We start from the raw sequence: 27,939 nt of genomic DNA on the forward strand, positions 1-27,939 counted from the left end.
ATATGTCGTTTAGCCTTCACTAATGAGTGAAGCTCCAAGTGTCAAACAAGAACAACAAAAGAAAACCCTTAATACTCTGAAGTCCTTGTTCCGTTTATTTTATTTTCTGCTGTCCACATGATCTTTTCGTCATAACAAGCAAGCATCCCAGAAACCCTACAGTCACCAGGACAAACACCATCACACAGTTTCACTTTCACAAAAAGTAGGGGGAGAGCTTACAGAGGAGGAGGAGTGGGGTGACTACGGGCCTCAGGGGGGAAAGGCGGCGTTCAACAGCATCAACAACCTCAGAGCAGAAGGAAGAACCTGTCAGTCTGCAGCATGTTGGGTACATACATGTCACTCATATAGCGTTAGCATAATATGGCATAGAAAGAAAGCGTCCAAGCTGACAGAGCATCAAAGGAGTAAAACTGTGCGTGTAAACGGAGGAGGCATGAGACACACTGAGGACGCCAGTGTGTCTCTTTGATGCTAAAAACGACGGGCGTTTTTAGCATCAAAGCCGACTCTTCTACGCCTGCAGAATCTTTTCAGAACAGTCTGGAGTCCACACAACATAATTCAAAAAATATGTCAGTGCAGAGTTGTCGGTAATAGCGCCGGGTTGCCATGACAAACAGAGGTTGGAGGTTTGTCGCCAACAGCCAAAGGAGAGAAAAAGTTTAGAGGAAGGGGGTGAAAGCGCGGTTCGCTGCCAAGTCGTGTTACTGTGTTTTTAAACAAACCCAACTGCGTAATAAATCTTTAAAAACAGTGGGCTTTCAAAGGATTTCCAGTCATTGCAAATAGGCTAATGCTTCATGTAACGGATGGCAAAAGAGAACAGTAGTGCTTTGTTATTCAATACTATTCACAGCCCAGATGAGCACAGACTAGCTAGCATTAAAGCTAAAGCCATTTAATGTGAATTAAATCTTTTACTTTAACAATATGATTAAAATAAAAAGCTTAACCTAGTCTTAATTGATGAACTGACTGAAATTTCAAATGTTTACTCATTTGATTAAGATACTTTTAATGAATAAGCAGTGGATATTATTACCAATCTGTTCCTGGGTAAAATTCATGATTTGCACTTTATCCTGTAATTTATGAATTTAAATATTTCTCAAATCCTTGAACAACAGTGTGGGTTTTTTTTATCTGAAAATTGCAGTTTATAGGTGTGAACACAAGCTTGCTAACATTAGCTACTAGCATGCTAACATCTAGATATTAGAATTAGTTGTGGCTAATCTACCACTGTAGATGTTGGGTTACTGCATGTTGTTGTTTTAATTAATAAATCATAGATTAAAATGCTACCATTTGCTTAAACAGGAGTTAGCGTCCTAACAGACGACAACTAAATATGACATTATTGAGACTAGCATTAGCAACTACCATGCTAGCATAAAGAGAGACTTGCATGAATTATCTGTCAAAAGAAATCTTTAAATTGAAAATTATGTCCAAACCTATTCCACCTAATTAAAGAATTAACTCCAGGTTGTGTTTTTACATCTAAATCAAGATGTTAACAAAAGCAGAAGTAGCTTGTTTTTGGGAGCATGAAAAGGACAATTATTTGCTTTGAACATTACCATACTATAGCTAGTTGTTAGCATTCTAATATCCAGAAATTAGCTGAGCTAACTAGTGTTAGCATAATAGTTATTAGGCTATTGTTTTTGTGGATGCTAGTGCTTCTGTGGCATACTAACAATGAGCACATAATTGTTCATAGCCCATAATTAGCATGAATGCTAACAATAGCATGCTGGTATTCACTCTAGTAGATATTACCATCCGCTAATGGTACCGTAGCACAGTACCATTAGTCGTCATCATGCTAATGTAGCAATTATTTAGCTGAAGCTAAATATTTGGTGAAAACTATTTTTTAGCAGGCGCCTCCTGTAGGTGTCCCATACCTCATCCGCATAAACACTAAATATCAGTCAGAACTACGTTAGCTCATGTCTATGTTCAAGCGTAAATCAATAGTGCTCAGCCCTTAGGCACCTAGTTACAGAATAACACTAAAAAGCAGTTTGACAACAAGGTAAAAACTCTAAAACATTAGAACATTTCAAGATATCGATCTCGTTTTTCCTTTGCGTAGGGCTCAGTCGAGCTGAAAAGCCCCTACGAAAGCACAAAAATCTGGCACCTTTGAATCGGTTAATCCTGGCTATTTTACATCTTTTTATCTTACATCCTTCACTTACTTCAACAACAAATAAAAAAGAACAAAATCAAAATATCAGTACAACTTCTGTTTGTTCAGGCACATAAAAAGTGGAAATGAGGAGAGATTTCGATGAGTAGAAAACAGTCTGTATGCTAAAGCAGCGGTTGGTTGGTTGGTTGGTTGGTTGGTTGGTTGGTTGGTTGGTTGGTTGGTTGGTTGGTTGGTTGGTTGGTTGGTTGGTTGGTTGGTTGGTTGGTTGGTTGGTTGGTTGGTTGGTTGGTTGGTTGGTTGGTTGGTTGAGGACGGCTGGGAATTTTGCAGCTTCCGCTGTGAAATTTGGATCTTTGTGACTCAGGAATGCAAACAAAGTGGAAAATCAGTCACTTCCCAGATGGGACAGATCTCACTAAAAGGATGTAAAGAGACAATAAGGCATGGAAAGGCAAAGTCTGACAGAATAAAACTTCTCAACCACCAATTCTGCAATGCAATTATGACTGAAAACAGAAATGAAACGTGACGGTTTTCCAACCATCACATGTCTCAGATACACTGCAAAACAAACAAAAGATTTTAAAAAAAATCTCTAATTATTTTAACTCTTAAGGCAGCATTCATTGTAAATTATCAACAGAATTTGAGATTCTTGACCTTACTGCTGCAACACTGTTAAGACTGATCAATTTGGTACCCATTCTTCATTGTAGCTACAACCAAAACAAAAAGGAAAAGAAATGAACAGAAATACAGCATCTTGCATAACATGGCCTTTTTTCGTCCTAACTGACTCACCTGAACCCTCAACAAAAACTGCAAAGCAGAAAATAAAAAGGACAAATGGAATAAAGTAAGTACAATATATATATATATAAAAAAACAAAACAATGCAGTCAAAAGTGCTCAAAAAGCAGTGTTATTTTTTTCTCTTTTTTCCTTTTTGTTTGTTTGCTATTTATTTCTAACTGTGTCCAATAGAGGCTGGGGAAACAGGAAAGTTGGTAGGTGAGAAAAACTGCATAGGAGGAAGTGCCGGGATCAACGGTGAGGCGCAGTGAAAGGTTCGGCTGCTCTCGACCTGATCTCACCGGCTGAACGCCATCCTTTGACAAATTTCCTCCTATGCAGGGTCAAGGGTCAGGGTTTGTGAGGCGGAGCTTTAACCCAGGCTGGTGATGTTGGCCCTGCCACCCGGGGGCGCCACAATGCGCTGGGTGTTCCTGCGTGGAACGTTGTCGTCGATCTGAGCACCTGTGTGACCAAACAGAAAGCAAGCTGTTATGGTTCCTTGAACAGGTCAAAACAAAACATCTTCATTATGATTTCGAGACGTTTTAGGGTGTCCTGTCACTTTAAATCCAAGTAATCTGCTTCTGGCCACGCCTCTAACTCAACGTTTACAGATGTGTAAACATACAACCGTACATCTTTGAATAACAACAAGAATGGAGCAAGTGGTTTCTGGATGGTAAGTCAACCACAAAACTTTTTCCAGCAGCCATTGTATAGCATATGCATCCTGACCATCCACGTCTGTATTAGAAAAACAGAGTGTCTTAAGTAAGAGGTTTCTTCAAATTTGCTGTAATATGGACTGCTACAGGCGGTAATCACCATTTACAATAACTCTTGTTTTTGAATTAATATGAGTTACAACAACATTTACTTTCCCTTTGGGTTCAGTAAAGTATTTTTACATTTGAATTGAATTAATACAGCAGTAAAACCTGCTGACCTAATGTCTTGGAGCTCATCTTGTGTTGCTAGGTAACGGGGGGGATTCCGTTGGTGTTGCTAGGTAACGGGGGGGGGGGGATTCCGTTGGTGTTGCTAGGTAACAGGCCGGCTGCTCTGGGATTACTAGATTAAAGGTCAGTGCTTGTTGATTTGTGACGTTGCATTCCTCAGGTTTTTGAAATGGCTCATTGTCCAGACAACAAAAAACATGAACTTATTGTCAAAAACCATCTGGGTTTTGTTTTTGAAGCAGTAGAAACCCAAACAGATTAATTAATTCTCAGTTTAATCTACAATTTTACATTTTCATCATGTTAAAATCATGGTATTATCCATGACGGTGGATTAATGGTATTATATGGTTTAAAATAGTTGATTAGATCAGAAATATCCAGTTATTGACACAGAGAAACTTAAGCCAACCCCATGTCTGACATGGTACAAATAAAGCAAAGCTCCCCACTGGTTCCTTACATTTTCAAATATGAACAAAAATATTCTTCAGGTTTCCTAAAAGTTTTTACCAATTAGCCAAAAGCTTGGCTTTCTTCAAAATGGTGGCAGTGCCTTTGAAATCTTCAACTGGGTTATATTTCTGAAATAAACTCAAAAGTAGCTTGTTTCTGTCTCTCCTACCAGACAGAAACAAGCTACAGGTTCCTGACTGTGAGTAAAGCTTATGGACTGATGGTTCCTGACTGACCGGACAGGCTGAAGCCAGACTGGTGCAGGTTGCGGACAGGCTGGCTGGGTTGTTTGGCAGGCGAGGTCTTCGCAGAAGAGACGGGGGTCATGGTTTTAGGAGTGACGGACACCTCGCACACCGGACCGTCGTACAGACCTCTAGGCACACCCCTCAGCTCAGCCAGCTGCAAGAAGAAAAACAACACGCAATATTCAATGCAAGAACCAAAATGACAGTCCTCAAAACAACAGTGCTGCACTATACCCTGCTGCGAGCCTTTATCCTCTTGTAGACGTAGTCAGGGAACGGTTTACGGGCCACGAAGCGTCCTGAGCCCTCGGTGGCGTGGAGAGTCCCCTCCTCCAAAACGATCTTTCCCTGGCTGATGACCACCAGAGGCCCACCGCGCACCTCCAGGCCTTCAAAGATGTTGTACTCTACAGTCTAAGAAAAGAAAAGTAAGCACATAAAAAATAGGGTTATTTTACACAAACTAGAAGAATTTGAATTCATTCTGCCAATTTGCATATTTTGGTATTTATCCCAAGTTACAACTGCTGAAATAACAAAACTTAAAAGAAGCTCAAGACAGACTTTTCCCCCCGTTATCAGAATGGAGTAATATTTTATCATAATATGTCACTTTGTCCACAGATTTAAACAATATGTTATGAAATAGCCAGAACAAGAGGAATAACATTCATTTGCAACAGAATGTTGAATGAATCTGAGTATCAGCCCAGTAGACAGTAACATTTAGATAATAACCTAAATAAATTATCAGAAACTCAAGCTAACAGCTACAAAAGCTAGCAGTGCACATCTATGAACACCAACAGCTACTTTAACTGATAGTTACTAACACTAATGGCTGCCTAAGCTAACATCTAATAATACTAACAGCTATTAAAGCTAACAAATACATAAGCAAACAGCAACTTGAGCTAGCATTTCACAAAACTAGCACTTACCTAAAGCTAACAGACAATACCCAAAATTTAACTAACATCTAGTCAAGCTAGCATCTATCAAGCTAAATTAGTCTAGTAGATATTAAATTAGTTATTAAATTAGTCTAGTATATATTAAAGCTAACAGTGCTTTAATAATAATATCTAATTAAGCTAACAACTATGGACTAATTCAAGCTAATGGCTACTTAGGCTAGCAGAAACCTAAAAAAACATTGCTCATGCTAACAACTAGATTATTTTAAATGACACAAGAACAAATTATTTTCAGTTAAGAGAATAATTGACAATAAATAGTTGTGAAATGCAAAAAGTGACAAGGCTTAAACATAATTGGTACAACATCTCTGGAGGTTTTGGGTTTGAGTTCTTTTAGGTTGGACCGGCTATAAGGTCCTGTTATCTTACAAGTCCTTCCAGATTCTCCAAATTGGAGATCATTCTACCAGATGAACAGATGATGACTCCACAAAAACCGACTTACAACACATCCACAACTATTCCTTTAACCAATGTGTTACAATGTGTTCCCTGTGGTCTAATGCTAATAAAAGAGCTAATTGTATGGACAAGAGGGATTAGCTGATGGGGAACACAAGCGTTCATTTTTATCCCAACAGATGAGGAAGTTTGGCCAATGAAGAGGTTTTTGTGTTTGTGTGTGTCCACTCTGGAAGCCTTAAACTGCTCTTTCCTAAAAGCTACTGGTTAACGCTGAGGTCATGGCAATCTGGCAAAACTTTATCCCAACATGAGCTCACCAGAAGGATTAGCCACCCCATTACTCACACGCTGCTATACATAATTTCTCCCATGGAACAAAAAGAGGCTCAGGGACATAACAGGATTAAATTAGCAGATTCCCAGAACGTCCACAGCAATGGTCTCCATGTCTTTCTAAAACATACATACACAGACAGGCAGCCTGCAAACAATCAGAGCCTGATGTGTTTCAGTTCTCTGGCAGATTTTATGAATGACATCACTCCCTCGACACCGTGTGAGGCCCACGCCCTGTTCAGCAGTCTTCCCAGCCACCACAGCACTGGACTAACACCCACTCGCTCCCACTGACACCGGCTTCAGAAAATGGAGGACATCGTACGGAGTTGTGGCTCTTGGCAGAGATGATCTTCGTGACGTCCGGGTCCCAGAGCACCAGGTCCGCGTCCGAACCCACTGCGATGCGACCCTTGCGGGGGTACAGGTTGAAAATCTTGGCTGCGTTGGTGCTGGTGACGGCTACAAACTGGTTTTCGTCCATCTTACCAGTCACCTGGAATACATTACGACCGAGCGTTAGAACTGGCCTGATTCTCTAAGCTTCTATGTTGCATGTTTAGTTTGTTGTTCCTGACCAATTGTTTGACTGTTTCACCTAAAGTGGCTTGTTTTTGCCTAAAACATTTTTTGAAAGAAAAATCTTTTCGTCAAAAAAATATGCAAATTAACCAGCTGCTTAGGGCCCCCAAGAGCACCAAGCCATCATAATAAAAATACATATATATTTAAAATAGCTTTGAATAACACAAACTAAATGGTATCACACATGAAAAAAATATTTCTATTTTGTTTTTATAGTTGTAACACAAATAATGGTTAATCTCTTCCTGCTGATGGCTGCTGTTGGGGAAATATTAAATTTATAAATTTAGTGTTGATCAGCTGATGTCACTTTAATATGGTTAAAATAACATGCTACACTTAAGGAGCTAAATTAGTGTCAAAGTTTATTCAAATGAAAAAAATAGACTGAAAAAAAATAAATATTTGAAACAGAAATAAAGAATGTGAAACTGAAAAAGATCTACTTTTCATATTCAATTATGTTTTTTAAGTTTCATATTTTTATTTTCAGTTTAAACCTTTTTTCAGTTTTAAATCTTTATTTTCTGTTTTGATTTTTTTCCATTTCAAAATATTTCAGCTTCTTTTTTCACTTTAATACCTTTTTCAGTTCCAAATCTTTTTTTCTGTTTAAAATTTTTTTTCCAAAAATAAATGTTCAGTTTCAAATCTTTTTTTTTGTCACTTCCATGTATTTTTTTCTTTTGACCAAACTTTTTGGCCCAAATTTAGCTCTATATTCACTTAGATACCACTCCGCAAATTCAAAATTCACATTTTTTTTCAGTCTGTTACTCCTGTAAAATTTAAATCAATATAATAACATTGGTATGATTTAAGTTAATTAAAAATTATGATAATGATAATAGGCATGTTACACATATAGTCTGTTACTCCTCAGGAAGTATAAAGAATTTGTTATTGACATGTTGGGATGGGGGGCCCAAATAAAAATCTGCTCTGGCCCCCAAAAAGGCTTGGGCCGGCCCTGGCCAGGACACATACCACACATTTGTCCCAGATGATTGACATCCTCTCCTCTGTGCCATTGACACCCTCAGGAATCAAGGTGAAGTCATCTTTCCCCACAGCGCGCTGGGCCGTGTTAAAGGGACAGTGCGCACTTCCTGTCACCTGCAGGTCGCCACTATGAAGATTAAAAATGACCAAACACACGCAGAAAGAAAGAAAGTGAGTATAACTGGGATGCTGAGACAGAAACATTTCCAAATGTGTCTCCAGTTGGATCCAACTTGTACCAGGACAGCAGGGAGTTGAGATAGTCCGGAGTGGCCGGGTCAGGGCTCAGTGGAGGGGACGTGACATAAGCCGCAGCCTTGGCCCAGTTCTTACTCCAGTAGTGCGACCCATCCGTTCCCAGGCTCGCCGTGATCGGCTCTCCATAGACCACAGTGCCTGGAAAAATAGTTAAAGTAAAGTTCTGCTGCCAGACAGAGGCAGGTTACTGCAGCAGCATGTTAGGGACACTATATAGAGAAAATGTCTGCCAAAAAGTTTTAGAATAATTATGAAAATTTAGGAGATTAATTCCAAAATTTAATTTCTCTCGTGCAAATTTTTGACTTTTCGAACTCAAATATTTTAGAAAAAGGAAATTTAAGAGTTTGGAAAAAAATGGGAAATTTCTGAGATTAATTCCAAAATTTTTTAGCTTTTTCAACTCATAAATTTCATTGCTACTAGGATCTTTGCAGACCATTTTCCACGTTGTTTTTTTTTTTTTGAGTGTCACTGAATAAGCATTTACGACCACTGACAACAACAACAAAAAATCTGGCTTATTCCTCAGAATCAAAAGTCAGAAAAAATTCAAAATTTTGAGAAAAATGTCAGAATTTTGATTTAAAAAATTATGATTATTTTTTCTATTTTAGAGGTCCTCTCTTGTTAGCACTTATAGGAGAAAATACCAATAAACTTGAAAATGTAATTTCATGTTGCTGTGTTGCATAGAGGCACATAAGTGCCTCAAACTAATAAAAAATATAATTTGTCATATAAATATTTATGTATGTACTAGCTTAAATAAAATTGGAAATACATATATTGAGTTATTTATTAAAAATATAATGAATTATTCATGAAATATTTTTTATTCACGTTATAATAAAAGCATGTTTATCAAAATACTTATTTGTTTTTGTTCTCCTTTGTAAAATTGGCCAAAATTAGCAAAAAATACACATTTATATATCCTTTCCTCACCCTTCTTCCTAGCCTGAGCGATGACATCAGCAGCGCTCTTGCTCATCACCTTGGTAACGTACAGCGGGCAGTTCGTCTGATTGGCCACCGTCACCGCGCGGTTAACAGCTTCTGCTTCCACCTGGAAAACAAAGAAAAACACTGTAGATGTAGACATCAAAATCTCCTCTAAGCATCTAATTAGGTGACTTTTATTTAGTTGTATCAGTAAAAGCTGGTGAATACAAATCAAATACAATCTTTTTTAGCCCTGACTTATGTTTTACAGTCAAGCTTAAACATTAATGTTGTGCTTTTTCCCACCAGGCAGAAGGAAAAAGGGAAGAAAATACATGTTTTAGCAATAACACAGTGTTATCTTTATAACAGATGTCCTGATGACAAACCCCATCCTTTGTTTTGGCGTCTTGTTTTGGCCAAGGCAGAGAATCGTCCAACGATTATAAAACTGTCAAACACTTTAGTACCAAGCAGTGAACGACTGGAAAGGTCAAGCTGTTCGGGCAAAGAAAGAGGCTGGAGTAGAAATGCAAAGTCCAAGCATTCACCTCCTCTGGGTGGCTCAACACGTGTCCTTCAGGTCCGGTGATCCCCTGCTCCAAGATCCGCCTCTGCTCCTAAAAACGCACAAACACACAAACAAACTCGATGGAAAAGTCAACCACTGAGTCATGTCCAGGTGTTTCCGATCAACAGCAGAGAAAACCGATCACAGCCATGACCCCCGTAACCGACTGTCCTCATCTGGTGGCAATTACAAACGTCATGCGGCGGCCAACAAGCGCGACTCGTACATGTTACAACAGGATTACAGGCCACACAAAGCATGGTCATTACATTTTCTGCACAAAATTATTCTTAAATAGTGACGTTTTAGTCTGCGTATCTTGGGCTCCTTTCAGAATGAGCTGTCTTGTCACTTTAAATCCAAATAAATTCCTGATGGCTACACCCCCAAATCAGCGTTTACACATGAAAACAGCTTTATTTTGAGACAAAAGGTAGTCCATACCATTTAAAAATAATAAAAATATACAATGTGTCACAATTGACAACTATCAGAATCAGAATGAATTGTATTGTCATTAAAATATAGCAACTCTCAAAGGCAATAATAAATATGTATATATCAATGAATATAAGAATACAGAAACACAGAAACAACTGGGATGAAATGACTTATCTATGTTCAGGGAAACAGCACTGACCCGCACATGAAGCAGTAAAACCAGCTGGCCAAATGTGCCAGAATTCCTATTGAGTTGCTAGGTAACGGTTGGAACTCTGCTGGGGTTGCTAGGTAACGGCTGGGCAGTGCCTGCTGAATTGTTACATTACATTCAGAAACCAAAAAACTTTTACTGATTGCCAAACAGCGGCTGGCTGGGAGGATTCTTTAAGAGTTTTGTTTGTTTTTAGAAAAAGTAGAAAATCAAATTGGAATTACAGAAATCTGCAAGACTAGCTAAATTTTTAGATCCCGGTTACGGGGAAACAGACAGCTCAAATTTATACCTCAGCAACAATGTCCCCGTTCTCGGCGTGAACCTGGGCGATGGCTCCCAGATCACGGATCACGCTGAACACCTCATACACCTGCATCAAAGAGAAACAGGGAGATGAAAATGTATCATTTGAAATCAGATTTGATGAAAATATCTACATATAGTACTGTGAGAAAGTCATTTTTCAAAGTGATATTTTCACTCTTTTATAAATGTCACAGTTTCAAACTGAAAATTTAGTTAGCAAGCTAAATATTTAGTGAACTAGCCAAATATTGAGTTAGCAAGAATGCTAGCATGTAGTTATTAGTTTAAGCAACAGTTCACAAGACCCACCTTTTATTTTCATAGTCCACTTCAGTTTATTAATAAGTAATTTGAATATTAGCTAAATAATTAGCTCAGAGCTAGCTCAGTATTTAGTTTGTGAACTAAATATTCTGAGCTAAATATTTATTCTGAACTAACATTTAGCTTGTTTAGCTCTGTGCTAAATATTTAGCTCTAGGCTAGCAAAAATATTTCTAACTTACTTTATATTGAACTAACATGTAGTACTTAGCTCAGAAATAATGAAGGCTAAATCAGAGCGTTCCTGCTCTAAGTTAGCCAAATATTTCTGAGCTAGCTCAGATCTAAATATTTTATTTGAAGCGTGATATTTAGCTTCCTCACTAAATATTTATGCTAGAGTTAAATATTAAGTCGGTCAGCTTCCCAACTAAATATTTAAATAGCTATCTGAGTAGCTTGTAATCTAAATATTTAGCTAAATAATTAAACAATTAGTTTGAAACTGCAACATTTTATAAATTAATAAATAACATGATGAAAATATGACTTTTTCTTTCTCTTATTACTAAATAACCCAGATTATTAGCTTATTTTCACAAACGGCATCTCATTGTTCAGTCTGAAAACAAGAAAACAAGGTTTTGAGCTGAAAAGCAAACATTTTTTTCCAAAGTTTCCACGATTTACTTGGTAACACAGTAAAATGGGTTCACTGAAGGAATCATCGCCTTCCTGCTGCCAAACATGCAACAGCGCGGCGCCGTCAGAGTTCAGCGGAAACAAAAGAGGAATAAACTGCAGCCGGCATTCCTCACGCAGGTGCAAAAACCGACAGAGATCTGCTTCAAAGCTGCTTTCGAACGGGATTAATTCATTTTCACCATGACTCAGAGTGAGATCTGCGCTGAGATATGGCTTTTATTACATCTCACCCTCCCAAGAGAAACACTCAGACTATCTTTATGAGAAGAAGCCTCGCCAAGACAAACACACTCTGGATTTGGATCCAGCTTTGCCAAAAATCAAGCCACAGGCACATTTTGTTTTATTATAAAATTATATCGTAAAGTCCCAGCCGTTCTCAGAAAATACAGGAGAAACCAGTAAACTCAAAATCACTACAATCAAGCTTTATTTAAAGAAATATTTCATTTTAATCTGATTTGTAAGAGAAGCTGATCTGCTACAACATACATTTTGCAACATTATGTTAATTTCAATACAGATTTATCCATTTTGATATAGGAGAATAATTCAGGGTGGATGTAAGTGTTGTTTGGAGAAATAAAGGAGCCATACCTGAGCATCAGTAAGCTGGAAAATATCTTTATACGCCAAGTAGACCAGGAAAGAGTTGACACCTGAAAATAACCAGATTAAAAGATGATCATTAAAATGTGAAGATCTCAAATGATTGAGAATTAATTTCTTTAAGCAGACTTTATGTGTGCCAATAAAGGCAAACTGTTGGTGGTTTGATTACAAGAATCTCTCACTCCAGATTTAAATCCTTCATTTATTTACTTTTCTTCCTCTTTCATAATTTTTTGAAAGTAAAACAAACAAAACAACCTTCATAGTGCATTAAGAGATTGTATCTGTTGCTTTAAAACTCCTTAGATAATTTATTTGGAACAAATATAGGTTGTCAGAAAAACTCCTTAAGTTTTTTCAGGTTTCTGTGAATTTTCTGCCAGTTTTGTTTGTTTTGCTGTGCCGTGCAGACGGATCAGATGCTCAGCGCTCGTACCGTGGTCCTTCACCAGCGTCTCCATCTCCTCCTGGATCCCCTTGTGCCACTCGGTGATGTCGACGTGCAGCGAGTAGTCGCAGCAGGACTTGCCGTCGGCCCATTCGCGCCACTGCTCGAAGGCGGACATGAGGCTGACGCCGGGCTCGGGAACCACGTGGTCAACTGGACACAGAGACCACAAGTCCGACCGGAGCTTTTAAAACGGGCAAATTCAGTGCAGCATTTCTAACTGGGTTTTATTTTAACAACGTTATAGACATGAAGTTTGTCAAAATGTCTTTATTTATTCTTTGAATTCCTTTTGTTAAGTCAACAAGTTGTTTCTTCAGACATTTATTGGTGTTTAGAGTTCTGCTAGGCTGCTCTTTTGGTGGTTACCATAGTAACCAGTAACTGTCAGCTCCTCCCCCTTTTTATCTGTTGCCGTCGGTAACTGCGGCATGTAGTAGGATCGGCTCTATGTTTTCTTTACAAATGTTATATTTTAACATTTATTTTAGACAATTTTAATAATATACAGTTTCATGAGTAATTTTGCTATGTCTTGTATATGTTTTTAACTGTAAATATTATTATTAATGTTGTCCATTTTAGATGTGTTTAATTTTACAAATGCTAACTGATGCTAACTGCTGCTAATTGCTCATTGAGAGCTATTGTTTTGTAGTTTCTTTATGGTTATTTATTTGTATTTCAGTTAATGTTTAGGGACAGAAGCTGCTGGACTGATGTTAGCCACCATCTTGGTTTCCTCTTTTGTTAGAATAAATACAATGAACCTGAATATTTCTGTCGTATGTCAACCGAGTAGACCTGACATGAACATTGAAAGGTTACACATTAATGTTCTTGAATGAATCTTGTAAACATGAGCAGAATGAGGTTATTCTAAAGAGTTGTTCTGATTGTACGGTTCCGTTTCATCTTCAAAATGGCGGCAGTTAATGTTGTGTCAATGTTCCAGACCTGACTGCAGCAGTCAGCGTTTAGCCTGGAGTGACAACAGAGTTTGTTTTTGCTGCTGATTCAGTACAGGGAGGCCTAATGTGGCATTTAATTAAGGTTTCAATTAGCTGCTTTGTTTTTTATAGTTCACATAAACATCAATATATTTAACGTTTTAAAGCTGAAATAACAAGGAATAATAGATAGAAAATTAACTTTTTTTATTTAAGCTATTTAATAAACGCTTTTATATGAGTTTATATTTATGAGATTTTTCCCAACCAATAAGGAATCACGGTTTTTAAGAACACCTTGATGCCTTTTTCTTCTTCAGATTTGTTGTACATATAAGTTGAAATTATTTATTTATCTATTATTTCTGATACTTTTTGTCTGATTGGTTGTTGGTCAATTCATCAAGCTAGCAAAGCTAACAAGAAATGTTTCTGAGGAGAAGAAGACCAAAAGATCAAAAAAATCACAAGTACTGTGGGGATAAAATAAAGTTTGATGTGATTAATATGAAATATTGCACGTTTTCTTATAATCAAAACTGTATTTTCTAGTAATAAAGCCATAATATATTATCAGATGATAAAGTTTTCCGCAACAGATTTCATCAGATGACATGAGTTAGCATTTATGCTAAGTCAGGGGTGTCCAAAGTGTGGTCTGGGGGCCTTTTGTGTCCCTTGAAATTATTTTATATGAGTCAAGAATGGTAAAAACAATTGATGACCCAAAAAATGAAATGAAATGAAGAATTAGGACATTTTCAGTTGAGCGACTCACTAATCATCGTGGTGCCGCCGGCCAGCGCCGCCTTGGTCCCCTGGTAGAAGTCATCGGCCGCCGTCATGCCCCGGTCGGGCATCTGGAAGCGCGTGTGCACGTCGATGCCGCCAGGCAGCAGCATGCGACCGTGGGCGTCGATGGTTTTCACCCCGCCGGGAACGATGAGGTTCTCTCCGATTTGTCTGAAGCGGCGACATGGAAACAGGTTGGGCCGAGCAGGGAACGGAGGACGCCATAAACAAGCGACGTAAACTCACTTAATGACGCCATCCTCCATGTAGATGTCGGCGCAGAACGACTGGTCATCATTCACGATCTTCGCTCCTTTGATCAAGAGACGGTCACTCTGACAAAAAAAAAAAAAAAACAAACGACGACAGGACATCATCAATCAAATCAGTGGTTGCTTTAGATTCCAATAATTTATTGATATCCATTAAGTCACATGTGTCAAACTCAAGGCCCGCGGGCCACATGTGGCCCGCCATGTCATTTTATGTGGCCCGCCCAGCATTTTATAGGCCGATGATTGACCTATGAACCCAGAAGGCTCCATTTGTTAAATCCGCTGGATGAGTTACTTCCAGCAGTTTCTAATTCTTTGCCGTCCGCAGTGGTTGAGCAGCGGACTGCGCATGTTACAGTCTAATTAACTTTTGCATCGTCATTTATTTCCTCAAGATAAACTGCCAGCTCCTCAAATGGATTAATACAATGTTGCATTCTCTTTAGTTTTCTCTGGTCTGTAATGGAGACTTGAATTTAACATGTCATTTCAACCAAAGGTTTGTAATGCACTTACTAACCATTTTTAATTTGTAAGTATTGATTTTATTTTTTTAGCCATTTAGCCAAGACTCTGTAGAACCATTTATCTCTGCTATTGACATCTTCAAAACATTTTTTGATCCCAGGCTTAGTTTATGGAATGAACAGACAGAAACAGTTACCATTATACATTTTGAACTGTTGATTTTATTTTTGAACCATTTTTAATTTTGAAGTGTTGATTTTGAACCATTTTTTATTTTAAAGTGTTAATTTTATTTTTGAAACCTTATTTATTGTAGTGTTTATTTTTGAAACCTTACTTATTGTAGTGTTTATTTTTGAAACCTTATTTATTATGAAGTGTTGATTTTATTTGAGAAACCTTATTTATTGTAAAGTGTTGATTTTATTTTTGAACCATTTTTTATTTTGAGGTGTTGATTTTATTTTTGAACCCTTATTTATTTTGAAGTGTTGATTGTCTGAAGGACCTTAGACATGAATTGCCCCATATGGGATTTGAACTGGTGACCTCAGCATTACCAGCACGGTGCTCTAACCTGCTGAGCTAACTCACCTACCTTACAAACTGTTGAGTTTCCATGGATTTAAGAAGAACTTACATGATCTTACCACAATGGAGATTTGATAAAAGTGCTTATAGTCCAATGTTTTTCAAAACAACATACATAATATTTTATTTCCCAGAGATTTTGTATTTTGAAGTGTTGATTGTATTTTTGAACCATTATTTATTTTGAAGTGTTGATTGTATTTCAGATATATTTTTTATTTTAATGTGTTAATTTTATTTTTGAACCATTTTTTATTTGTAAGTATTGCATTTATTTTTTAGCCATTTAGCCAAGTCTCTGTTGAACCATTTGTCTCTGCTAATGACATCTTCAATACAATTTTTTGATCCCAGGCTTAGTTTATGGACTGTAATGTGAAATTAGGCACAAGTATAAGTCTGACAGTTTGTTCACCAAGTTACTGTGCTCTCTGAGAGGATCTGTAAGTATTTGATATCGTTCCATGCCCATCGTTGACGTTAGTCTCTAACAAAATGTGGATCATTTACCAGGAACACTGCAAAGAGCATGAGTTTCTGTAGTGTAGTGGTTATCACGTTTGCTTTACACGCAAAAGGTCTCTGGTTCGAAACCAGACATAAACAGATTTTGCATGTTCTATTCATCACAGGTGTTTACTAAAGGTCAACAAGGGTCCTGTGGTGTCATGGTCTGTACTCTGAGTCCAGGCATCTGAGTGCAAGCCTCAGTTGAAATTTTCATGCGTTGCATCTCACATCATCAACTTTGGAACCTCAAACTGAAACAAAGCAGAGAAGTTCAGTTCCTGTAGTGTAGTGGTTATCATGTTTGCTTTACATGCAAAAGGTCGCTGGTTCGAAACCAGACAAATGGGTTTTTGTAGGTTATGCATCTCTTGGGGCGCAGTGAGACGACAAGAGCCTTCCTCTTTTGTGATGGTTCATTTGCCAATTGACTTCAATGTAGGCTTCTTTCAATTGGCAGTTCTATGGCGTAATGCACATGTGTCAAACTCAAGGCCCGCGGGCCATACGTGGCCCCCAGCATTTTATAGGCCGATGATTGACTTAAAATAGGTTTTGAGCACGAATTGACTACAAACTAATTCTCCCATAATGCATTCCGATTGTTATCAGCCAACATTACGGCTTCTCGCCACTAGACAGCAGCAGAGTCACCTCAATCAATCAATCAATAAGCATATTGATTTTCCCAGCGAATAAAACTGAGACATCGACAAGCGAACATCAAAACGTCCAAGAAAAGAAAAATCGATTTACAAGTAAGACTGTGAATGAAGATGTGTGTGAGTTGGTGTCAGGGCGGCAGGTCGTGCTAGACTTTTTTTGTTATTTGTTATACCGACAACATAAAAAAAAAAAAAAAAAAAAAAAATCGGTCATGTACTATTTTTATCCGTGAAATTACAATCATATTAACATCGGCTATTTGACAAAAACCACTGACTGAGGCCCCAATAACTTTTAATAAATTAAATTAAGCGACTTCACTTAAATTAGCATCACTTCACCCGCTGGGGTCTGAACGCACTTCCTCGTGGTTCCCATCTGCAGAAAAATCTGCGCTAATTCTTCAGTCAGTTGGATCTGTCTGATCCAAACAGACCAACTGAACTCTGAGTGTTTTACCCTGCGCGTCCGGTGTGCGCTTTTACCAGGATTTATTTTATTTTTTATTTTTTTTGCGTGGTTTCGCTTCTCCAAAACGGACAGATGTTATGTCTGCAGCTCCTCCAGAGCGCCGCTCTCCTGGGTAACATGCACTAAGGCTCCATTTGTTAAAGCCGCTGGATGAGTTACTTCCAGCGGTTTCTAATTCTTCGCAGCGGCGGAGTCGCGTCCGCAGTGGTTGAGCAGCGGACTGCGCATGTTACAGTCTAATTAACTTTTGCATCGTCATTTATTTCCTCCAGATAAACTACCGGCTCCTCAAATGGATTAACACAACGTTGCATTCTCTTCAGTTTTCTCTGGTCTGTAATGGAGACTTGAATTTAACGCGCCATTTCAACCAAAGGTTTGTAATGCGCTTCCTAACCAGACGCTCCAAAGCGTCCGGTCCAGAACTCTTCAACACGCTGTCAGCTCCCGGTCAGAAAGACGCATTTAGTTCAGAGACCATGAGATGATATTCAGAAAGGATTTTTTAATTAATTGATTTCAGTTGCCTCAGACTAAATCTTTGAGTAAAATCTGTAATGTCTGCCCATGTGACTTGTTTTTATTGTTTGTTTGCTTACCTTTAAACACTGATTATTGTAATTTTTAAACTGAGCAGTAATTTTACATCCATGGAAACTCAAATGCAATATTTAAAACTTCAATGCATAAAATCAATTATTTAACATTATGAGCTGTTTAATTTATTTTTAACATTGTATTTTTATACATTTATGCTAGGGGTGCCCAAGTCTAGTTTTCCAGAGCTCCCATCTGCAGCTTTAGATGCGTTCCTTCTCTAACACACCTGGACCATTGACTCATTATAAGCCTCTACAGAACTGAATGAGGGAAGTCAGCCTTCTGTCTGGGGTGTTTTAGCAGAGATGCACTCCTGATTTGTACCGTCAATGTGGCCCGTTGAGGGTGGCCAATATGCTGAAGTGGCCCTCGGGGAAATTGAGTTTGACACCCCTGCATTAAGTGGAAGTGGAAATAAATTATTATTGAGGTTGCTCTACTGGGTCTCCTAAAGCAGCTTTCCAAAATGCACATTAAAACAATTAATTTTAATTTCTTTAGTGCCAGTTCAATACAAATCTCAGTCTTTTAAAAGCAAACAAATCCAACCATCTTCAATCCTACTTACATTAGTATGCAGTTTTATTTCTTTTACTCGAGAAAAATCAATTGAATAAACAGACTTGTTGCCATAGCAACTGACAACAACGCTACCTTACATTTCAGGATTCAACACCAATAAACACTCAAACATTTCCCACACAAAGAACAGAACATTCAGTCCGTTACAGTTTTATATTTTTAGTTTGATGGCTTTTTTGTGATTATTAATAATTGATTGCTGTGGTAGATTAGCTAGCACTGCTATTAGCTAAGCTAACACTGTGGCGGTTGATTAGCTAATTTAAACACCTGCTCTACTGATTATCTGTCAGAGTTATTGCATTTAGATTGCCTAATTTTTATTATTTTTTTGTAACTGAACTGAAACACACCAAATTCCACAGCACATCTAGATGTCAAGGTTATCATAGTCAAGCTAGCATAACTAGCCTACTTCCCACTCCCTCGATTAGTTTTTTCTTAATTAAATCTTTTTCCAGAACTTATCTAGTTGTCGTAGTGTAGTAAAGCACTGCGTCCCTTTTTCTTTCATATATCAGCCATATATTTAAGATTTAGCGCATTATATTGACAACTTAGCAGCTAAAACCAATGCTAGTCATTGTCAGCTAGCAACTTCTTGCCTCCAGCAGGGAGATGGGATCTTACACTCATGTTCCAAGGGATCCAAACAAACAAACAACAGTAGAGATATGTATATTATACACATAGAGAAGCTTCAGACATGTTGGTATGGAGGGCCTCATTGAAAATCTGCTTAGGGCCCCAAAACAGCTTGGACCGGCCCTGGTTAGAAGACAATAAAAGAACCAGACGGACACACCCATCCTGCCTCAGCACTGCAGAGAGACACGGGGAGCCGACCAATGAGAGAGCAAACCATGTGATCAATCATCCTCCCTGCTGCTGTACCAGCAGAGGAAGAGGAGGAAGAGGAGGGGAGCCCCCAGGCTCCACCAGTGTCCCTGTCTCTCCCTCTCCAAAGAAGGCGTGGCCGGTCTGGTCACAAGGACTCGGGCGTCCCCGGCTAACAAAGGCCTCTCTGTTCGAGGCGGGCAGCAGCAGAACCGGACCCAGATCCACTCTGGCTCCACTAAACGGAACATCTCTACAAGGCTCCGGGACTTCGGTCCAAACTCAGCTTTAGGTCTGGACGGTAAATCCTGCGTTAGAATAAACTAAATTTATTTGGCAACTTAAACTTCACTGCTGGATGAGTAAAGTGAAGCTGTGTTCAAAAATGTTTTATTGTCGCAACTCGGATGGAGGGCTGAAGCGATTAATCAGAATCGTTCTTAATAATTATTGATTAGTTTTTTTGTTTTGAAATAGTTTTTTGGGAGCCACAAATGCCCCACATGCCGCACTTTGGACACCCCTGATTTAGTGAGTGTTCTGGGTTTGAATCAGGCATGGTGAACGGGAATAAAGCAAACAGGAAGTGGACGACAGACCGACTATGATGAGTAAAAACTGATCTGTAGTTCTTCAAAACAAAATATTTACTTTTCCATCGAAAATGATGAGTTTGGGAAATTTTTTTGAAACTTTTTGGTCTAATTTCTACTTCAAATATATTATTACACTCAAAATAAGACAAAACTAACTTACACGTAACTTTTCAGTTTGTTTTAAGTCAATAATTCTTTATTAGTAGAGATGCACCGATCCGATACAAAAATTGGTACCGGCCCCGATATTAAAAACAATTCTAGATTGGGTATCATCATCCATAAATCTATTCAGTCTATTTCTATGCTTTATTATTTATTTTACATTATATTTACTAAACTGTTTGAAAGAAGTTTGTTGCAGTTTATTCTTACACGTTTGACTGACATTGTGTTTCTGTCTTTATTATTTATTTCACATTAATGGCGCTGACTGAAATGATTAAATATATTTTTGACCAATCCTCTGAAGCTATTTGTGTATTTAAATGTTCAGTATTAGTGCAAAGTTATTAGATAAATTTGTACTTTCGTACATTTATGTCCATGTTTTAAAAAAATAAAAATTTTAAGTGAATTCGGTATCAGAATCAGCCAATACTAAACCTCAGATATCGGTATCGGAAGTGAATAAAGTGGATCGGTGCTTCAGTAGTTATCAGTGGAATGTTGCTAGTTGAAATGTCTTGTTTAAATAGATCATTTAACTTTTCATCAATATTAATGAATTATTTTGCTTAAACAAACAACAATACTTAATTCGGATGAACTCCACCAATTTATTCCTACATTTAAAACTGAACTTCATATCTAGACGGTTATAAATGTAATAAAACACTCTATTTTGGTGCAGGAAATTTAGCGTGCCGTTGTTTTTGTAATGAGAACAGCTGCAGTAAAGTGACTCCTTGGATTAATGAGAGAGAATTACAGCAGCTGCAGGCTGTAAATCCAAAACAATGATGGAAAAGACGCTAAACTCACATTAGAAATGAGAAACATGAGCTAAAATTGTGCCATAATTAAAAAGAAACAGAAACCAGAAAGTAACCTGACGAAATGCAGGATGCAGAGTAAAAAGTCTGGCTCAGGCGTAACCCGGCAACATTTTGTGTTGTGTTTCTGAAGGGGAAAATATCCTGGGAAACGTTGAGGAAGTCAGGTGGAGAAAGCTGCCAGCTGAATTACGCGTCTCCTCCTGGATGAAGCAAAAACGAAAATGCAAAACAACCAGATTTCTGTTTGCAAAGCTGCAGGAAAAACCATAAAAACGGACTAAATGTGCAGAGAAAAACACCACAAAATGGACTGAAACCTGGTTTAAAATATGAAACTTTAGCTCAACCACACAAAACATCTACAAGATAAGACAAAAAAAAGGCTTATTAAAACATATTTTTCCCATTTAGTGATATAAAAGCCCATCAAATTTCAGCTGAAGGATTAAAACCAACGTCTTAAACTTGTTTATTAATGCTTTTTTTTCTTCTTCTATTTTTATTTTGCTCCACAAACCTCCTTTAGCTTCAGAAAGTCTGAATTGAAAATGTTAAAAACGGGAATTTTAATTGGCATAACATTATTTTTTTTTGGTGTTTACATTAAATAATGATCTTAAAAAGCCTTAAATTTAATTCAGTGATGCTGTTTACTGCAGCTATGTAGCATTTGCCTAATCTGTTAGCATAAAAAAAAACTTGTTTTATAGCTGAATATGTTTCTCTAAATTTTATATCTCAATTTGTAACACAAAAAACAACAAAGAAGTTTTTATTCAACACAAAAAGTTTTAAAGAAAATCTTTGTTTTGCTATAAAAACTTAAAATATGTTGTTTAATTTGTCCTAACTGTCTTTTTGACTCAAAGTTTGTAATAAAATCCTCTCCCCTGGTCGTTGACCCCTGGCTGACCTCCTTTCTGCCGCCAGGCGTCGAGGATCCAACAGAGTCTCTGTTGTGATTAGAGCAGAGTTCGTTTCTGGGTTTTTATGAATGAAGACGTTCAGATTGAAGCTGAAAGGGTCAGAAATGCCAAGCGGAGTCGGACGATGGGCGGCTGATTGGACCGTTGGGCCGTCAGCTGTGAGACGTGATGGCCGACGGCGAGGCATGGCGGCGGTGGGAACTGGTTCCCAGCACCAGACCAGCAAACACTGCTGGTTACAACAGCATAAAGGAGAGGAAATTTCTGCCAAAAAACTCTGAAATTATTAGATAAAAAAAACTAAGAATTTCAAACTTGTTGTAAAACTGATAAATTTGGTGTAGAGCCACCAATATATCACTCTGCTGTATAAAATGTGTTTGTTCTGAGCTGAACTGAACTTCATTACGTCTATATAACAAGAAACTTTCTCATATTTTATGAGTTTTATATCATATATTCTCATGCCCGCCCCCTGACACAGCAGCGCCCTTGGCAAAGAGCCAAACCACCCATGTCAGGAAACACCAAACATTAGCTGCATGTGTGGGAAACAAGTCTGTAAGACGGATATATCAGAAACCATTTAATGAACTCTGAAATGTTTTTTAAATTAGAGTCCTGTGATTCGTCCTGATAATCTACAAACGGTCTTAAAATAGAAAATCTATTTTTATCCTCCATCCTGAACAAAAGACTCCTTTTGTTTCCTAAAATAACTTTTTCTTTCTGCTCTCATCTAAATTTATGACTCGCATCAGAATGAAAACATGTTTTATAACTTGGTCAGATTTTAAAGTGAAAGCCAGATTAACTCAATAATGATAACATTATATTTCAGGCAATACAATTTATTTAATGTCTAATTTATTTCGTTTTTCAAATCAAATATTTTATAGCATATTTTCTTAAATGGTTTCCTATTGAGAGATTGTTGGCAGTCACTATCTTAAAAATTAGATGATTCTCAAAGTGAAATCTGATTATGACATACACTGAATAATCCAGAATAATAAGTAGATTAAATTATTTTCTCACAGAAAACTAGGGACTGAATGATGATTTATTAATAATATTTTCAGGTTTTTATATCAATTTACAGAAAAAAAAAATCTATTTTTCATTTTTCTTTCATTCATTATCAAATTTCTTTTTGATATTAGATTATTTTTCTCAATTATATAATCAGATATTGAAAGGTTTAGACTATGAAATGTGTTCCTGTGGAGAGATTATGAGCAGTCAGCGTCTTACTGTTAATGCTCCAACTGACAGTTACTTTAGTAATCGATTATTTTTCTGATGATTAATTGGATACATTTTTCATTTTTCTTGAGCTTTTTGTATTAGAAATATCATAAAAGATGCAAATAAATAACCTGCTTCATTTTATGGTTAAGAAAATACACAAATAATGAGGATTTTATCTTAAATATCAAATTTACATATTTATTGTAGCGTTTTCGGTTAATAACTTCTCTGAATATGTCGTTTTTATCACCAAGCGGCCTTTTTTACATAGCTTTTGTTAACGATTAATTGATTAGTTGACAATTAATTCAATAACCAATTAATCCGATTAATTGTTTCAGCCTTTAATTACAATTTGAATGAATAATCAAATGAAACTGAATATTTTTTAGGTATGTTTGCTGTTTGAAATATTTTTCTCCCACTTTTTAATTCATTTAGTCATCAAAAAATATCTATAACGGATTGGTGGAATAAAACATATGGAAGACCAAAACTGACGTAATTAAAAATAAAAGTAGACATATTTGTTTTTCCTTTCACTTAAACATGCATTTTTGTCAAGAAATGTGTATATTTTGTTTTGTCTTTTCCTTGTACAAGCTTTACATTGCCTTGTCTCCTCTGTTTTCTTCAAGCATTTCTGGCTCATTATGCAAATGAGTTGAAGCTTAGTAACTTTATTAGAAAGCAAAGCTTCTTTTTTTTTAAACAAAACTCTGTTTTTGCTCATATATGGTCAGAGTCAGTTTCCACATTTTCGCTGCGGAAGCTTCCAGGTGGTGAATTTGCAGATCCTCATTCATATTTAATGGAAGTGCAGCTGGACTCAGCATTCAGACTCAGCTAAATATTTAACTCAAACCGATTCATTAAAAAAACGGTCGGCCAAACACTGACATCGTTTGTCTCCTGTTCGGCTTTTCCTGCTTTGGGTTTTAATCAACTTAACATTCATTTCCTCCGCAGCGTCTGTTCAGTTTAATGACTCCTCTATGAAATTAGAAAGAAAAAGGAAAACTGAAAATAAAAAGAACTGATAGGAGATGACAGAAAAACTACAGTTTAATGTATTTAAATCTCAGGTTTCCAGAGACATCAGCTTCGTCTCTGACCCACTTTTTCTTTCAAGTGCTTCTCAAGAATAATCACGTCTATCCATTTACGTCCGACTGCAGGAACCCCCTAATCCGCTGATCTCTGCGCCGAGCAGCAGCTGCTCCTGCAGCGCTTCAGCAGAAGAAGAAAATCTACAAAACCTCCCGTCAGAAACGCCTCCAGACCCAAAGATATCCTGTTTCTGCTTCTAAATGACACTTAAAGGTGTTAGATTAAATAAAAATTTAAAATCAGACAAACAAAAGCTGAAAATATAAACATAAAAGGTAGCTAAACTGCAAAGACACAAAATATTACAAAGTATTTTTGTCTAAATTCTAGTGAAAATGTCTAAGTAAAGTTGGAATAAGATAAAACTAACTTACAAGTAACTTTTCAACAAGAAATAGGAGCTTGTTTTAAGTCAGAAGTTCTAGTTCCATTGGTAGAATGTTCCTCTACACCGTTACCTAGCAACCGCAGCCAAGCCCCGCCCGTCGCCTAGCAACGCAGTACAGTTCCACTGGGAGATTATTTCACTTTAACAAGACATTTTTCCCATGTCATAAGGAATAAGCTCCTGTATCATCCTGAAAAGTTACTTGTTAGTTTTGTCTTATTTCAAATTTACTGGGATACTTTCACTAGAATTAAACAAAAACACTTGGTAAGATTTTGTGTTTTTGCAGTGTGATTTAATTTAAATTTATTTATCCAAATTCAGATAAATAAACAAGAAATGAGGCAACACAACACAAAGCAGAATAAAGTATGTCTAAACGGTTATCTTAGTATTGATTAATTGGATAAAAACATCTCAACATTCTGCAAATTTTTCATTTAACTATTATACATTAATAGAAAAACTTAAAAATATTCAAATAAAACAGTTCAATTCCATTTTAAGTGACAAAATACACACTATAACACAATAACAGCAGAATTAACCAAGTGAACACTTGATTGTTTGTAGTAAAATAAGAATCTGCACTTAAAAAAATACTTTTAACGTCAATATGTGGAAAACTCAAATCTCTCTGCTGACTTATAATGCAAGGCTGAAATATTGATTATTTGTGGATGAACTGATTAATAACCCAATTTAAAAACGGATTTCTTTTACAAATTTTAACCTGGTGAAGCTAAAGCTGTGTTCTGATCTTTGGGTAAAATATATTTATAGATAAAAACATAAAATGTGCATGTTTTTCTGTCATTTTGGGCCTAATTACTGAGTATTAGCACAATTGAAGATGGAAGAAAAAGTAGTAGATTTCTGCCAAAAAAATCTCAGAAATTTCGACATTAAGCTAAGAAACTTCTTGTTTAAAAATTTGTCAGAAAAAAAATGTTGAAACTCAGAAAATGTCATATTTTTTCCAGAAAATTAAATCTAAAAATTTCAGAATTTTTTCCCAGCAAATTTTCAAGTTTTTTGATGAAAATTAGCAAATTTTTTCCTCTACCATGCTGTCTTACAACTTTTTTATTTTTGAGGTTGTTTTTTCCAGTTAACAATTATTCGATTACTAAATTAGCCATCGATTATTTCAGTCCGATTACAACGCTTCATACCTCTATCAAAAGAAATCAAGAAATAAAAGCTTTAAAATAACTATATACACAAATAGAGGAAAATAAAAATATTCCAAGAGACAATCAACAGCTCATTCCTCGCCTCAGTTAAGGTCAAAGTTCATGATCAAACAATAAAAAGAGAGACACCAGGCAAAAGTAGCATTTGCGGGAAAAATATTTCTCTTAATAAAAAACAAAAATCTTCCAGTGTGGCTGATTGGATTGATCATTGATTGATTCTGAATCAGTTGCCAGACAAGTTCTCTGCATCTCTAATTTCAAAACTGTAACACAACAGAAATCGTCCAACAAAACTGCAATCGGAGAATTTTTCTGATGTCTTTGTTGTCGGTTTGTGAAAGAATAATCCGATTCCGGTCACCAGACAATTTATTTTCCAAAAATTGACAAATAAATCTGAATCGACCAATAAAACTTACAAAATTTCAGAGATTTTGACAGAAATTTACTCTTATTTTTCCTTTTTTCTACAACACACCACCACAGATTTTCCATCTTTGCTGTATTTAAAAAAATAAAATATTTTTTTTAATTTGACATTTGAAATACAGAAATTTCTGATTTGCAGAAAATTTCAGATAATCTAAAAATTAGATTTTTTTTTGTTTTTAATAAAATTTTCTTTAAAATTTCTGAAATTACTTTTTTCCTTTTTTTGCACGTTTGTTGTATTAAAAAAGCATATTTTTTAGGTTTGATTGAATAAATTTATTTGAATTAACAAAAACAGGGTTTGGATCACTTTGATTCTAAACAGTTGCTATATTTATCCAAGATTAAGGAATAAATTAAGGAACAAAAGCTGATTTTGGTACGAATTTCAGTAAAAGTCTGAATAAACTTGGTTTTTATCTTTTTATTAAACCACTTTATGTTGCATTTTACATTTACTTGTGTAAGAAAATGTAAATTTTCCATCTCCATCTGTCTCCAAGTCTCCATCTGTATCTTTGGACTCCCCTGTTGTAAATAAATGCAAAACTCCTGATGTTTTATCTTTTTATCTGATTTAAATTCCAGTGTAGAGACAGTGACCTCCTTCCTGCCCAGCCTGCATGCATGCATCCTGCCCTCACTGCACAGCTGAAGCAGAAACATGAAGGAAATAGGACCCTGCGTCCCCTCCCTGCTCTCCACTTTCCATTGAAACCATCATCCCTGCAGCTCTGCCATGAATTCAGGGGAATAATCTGCTTCCACCGCTAATATCTGCTAAAAATAGCGCGGAAGGAATGAAGATGGCTGTCCTGGAGGAATGAATAAATGGATAAAAAGGCAGTTTGAGGAGGGGGATCGCTACGCTCCCACCAGTTGGTGCCTAACAAAGACCACCGGCGTGAAATCTCCACTGGCTTGGAAACCGCAGGAGACAAAGCGTGGGGAACCTAAGCTCAGATTCACGCAGACACTTGTCGCAAAGATGCTGCGGACACACCACTGCTTCTGTCTGATGAAAATTATCTTTAAAGACAAACTCCTGCAGATCCGAGCTGAGATTTTGCGTCACCAAACGCAGCCCGGTGACATCTCGCGTCCACGCCCGCAGGCCCACACCGAACCCGAGCCGCGGGACCGACCCGCAGGAAGCCGGGGACTTACTGTGATGCGGGGGATGTTCTTCTTGCCCTGGTATCCCGACATCTTTCCCGGCGCTCCTGCTCGTTTTTGGGGGGATTTTTGTTGATTTTTTTGGAGACGGAGGAGTGCGGATTACCAGCGTGCAGCCTCTTAAAGGGAGCGGAAACAGCCGAACCTGGAGCGACCCAAACCACCTCGGAAGTTCAGACCCGAACCCTGACAGCCGAACCCAGCTCTCCACCGGCGCGCCGAGACCCGTTACCTTCCCAACGCGGAACCAGACAAGAGCAGAAAGGAGGCGCAGCCCGCACTGGAAGGGTCCGCACCGCGCATGCGCAGAGCCTCGCCCTGCTTCATTGACAGGCGAGCGGCTCTAATGCCATCAATTCCCTTCATGGATTAGGATGGAGGGAGAGGAGGAGGGGGAGCTGCACACATTCCCAGGAAGAAA

At 37.4% G+C, this 27,939-nt stretch overlaps 1 protein-coding gene across 1 annotated transcript; it reads right to left on the bottom strand.

The window, feature by feature from the left end:
* Positions 1 to 82: 82 nt before the first annotated feature.
* On the bottom strand, positions 83 to 27,861 carry LOC106931724 (dihydropyrimidinase-related protein 2). The gene is made up of 14 exons (XM_015010011.2): positions 27,510 to 27,861; positions 14,692 to 14,780; positions 14,432 to 14,616; positions 12,692 to 12,856; positions 12,241 to 12,302; positions 10,658 to 10,738; positions 9,691 to 9,759; positions 9,143 to 9,263; positions 8,176 to 8,332; positions 7,922 to 8,063; positions 6,675 to 6,845; positions 4,863 to 5,042; positions 4,617 to 4,782; positions 83 to 3,427 (listed from the first exon to the last, which is right to left on the bottom strand). Exons 1-14 carry the CDS (start codon positions 27,549 to 27,551, stop codon positions 3,336 to 3,338), a joined length of 1,722 nt encoding a protein of 573 aa, XP_014865497.1. The 5' UTR covers positions 27,552 to 27,861; the 3' UTR covers positions 83 to 3,335.
* Positions 27,862 to 27,939: the final 78 nt, after the last annotated feature.

The sequence above is a fragment of the Poecilia mexicana genome, unplaced genomic scaffold (genome assembly GCF_051168715.1).
Source record: "Poecilia mexicana isolate PSO_F unplaced genomic scaffold, ASM5116871v1 scaffold_12, whole genome shotgun sequence".
Classification (NCBI taxonomy): Eukaryota; Metazoa; Chordata; class Actinopteri; order Cyprinodontiformes; family Poeciliidae; genus Poecilia; species Poecilia mexicana.

Coding starts and splice junctions, on each gene's coding strand:
- LOC106931724 (XM_015010011.2), bottom strand. CDS start 27,551: ATGTCGGGATACCAGGGCAAGAAGAACATCCCCCGCATCACA. Junction 14,617..14,691: donor ATGGAGGATGGCGTCATTAA/GTGAGTTTACGT, acceptor TCGCCGCTTCAG/ACAAATCGGAGAGAACCTCA. Junction 8,333..9,142: donor CGCTCAGGCTAGGAAGAAGG/GTGAGGAAAGGA, acceptor CTATTTTTCCAG/GCACTGTGGTCTATGGAGAG.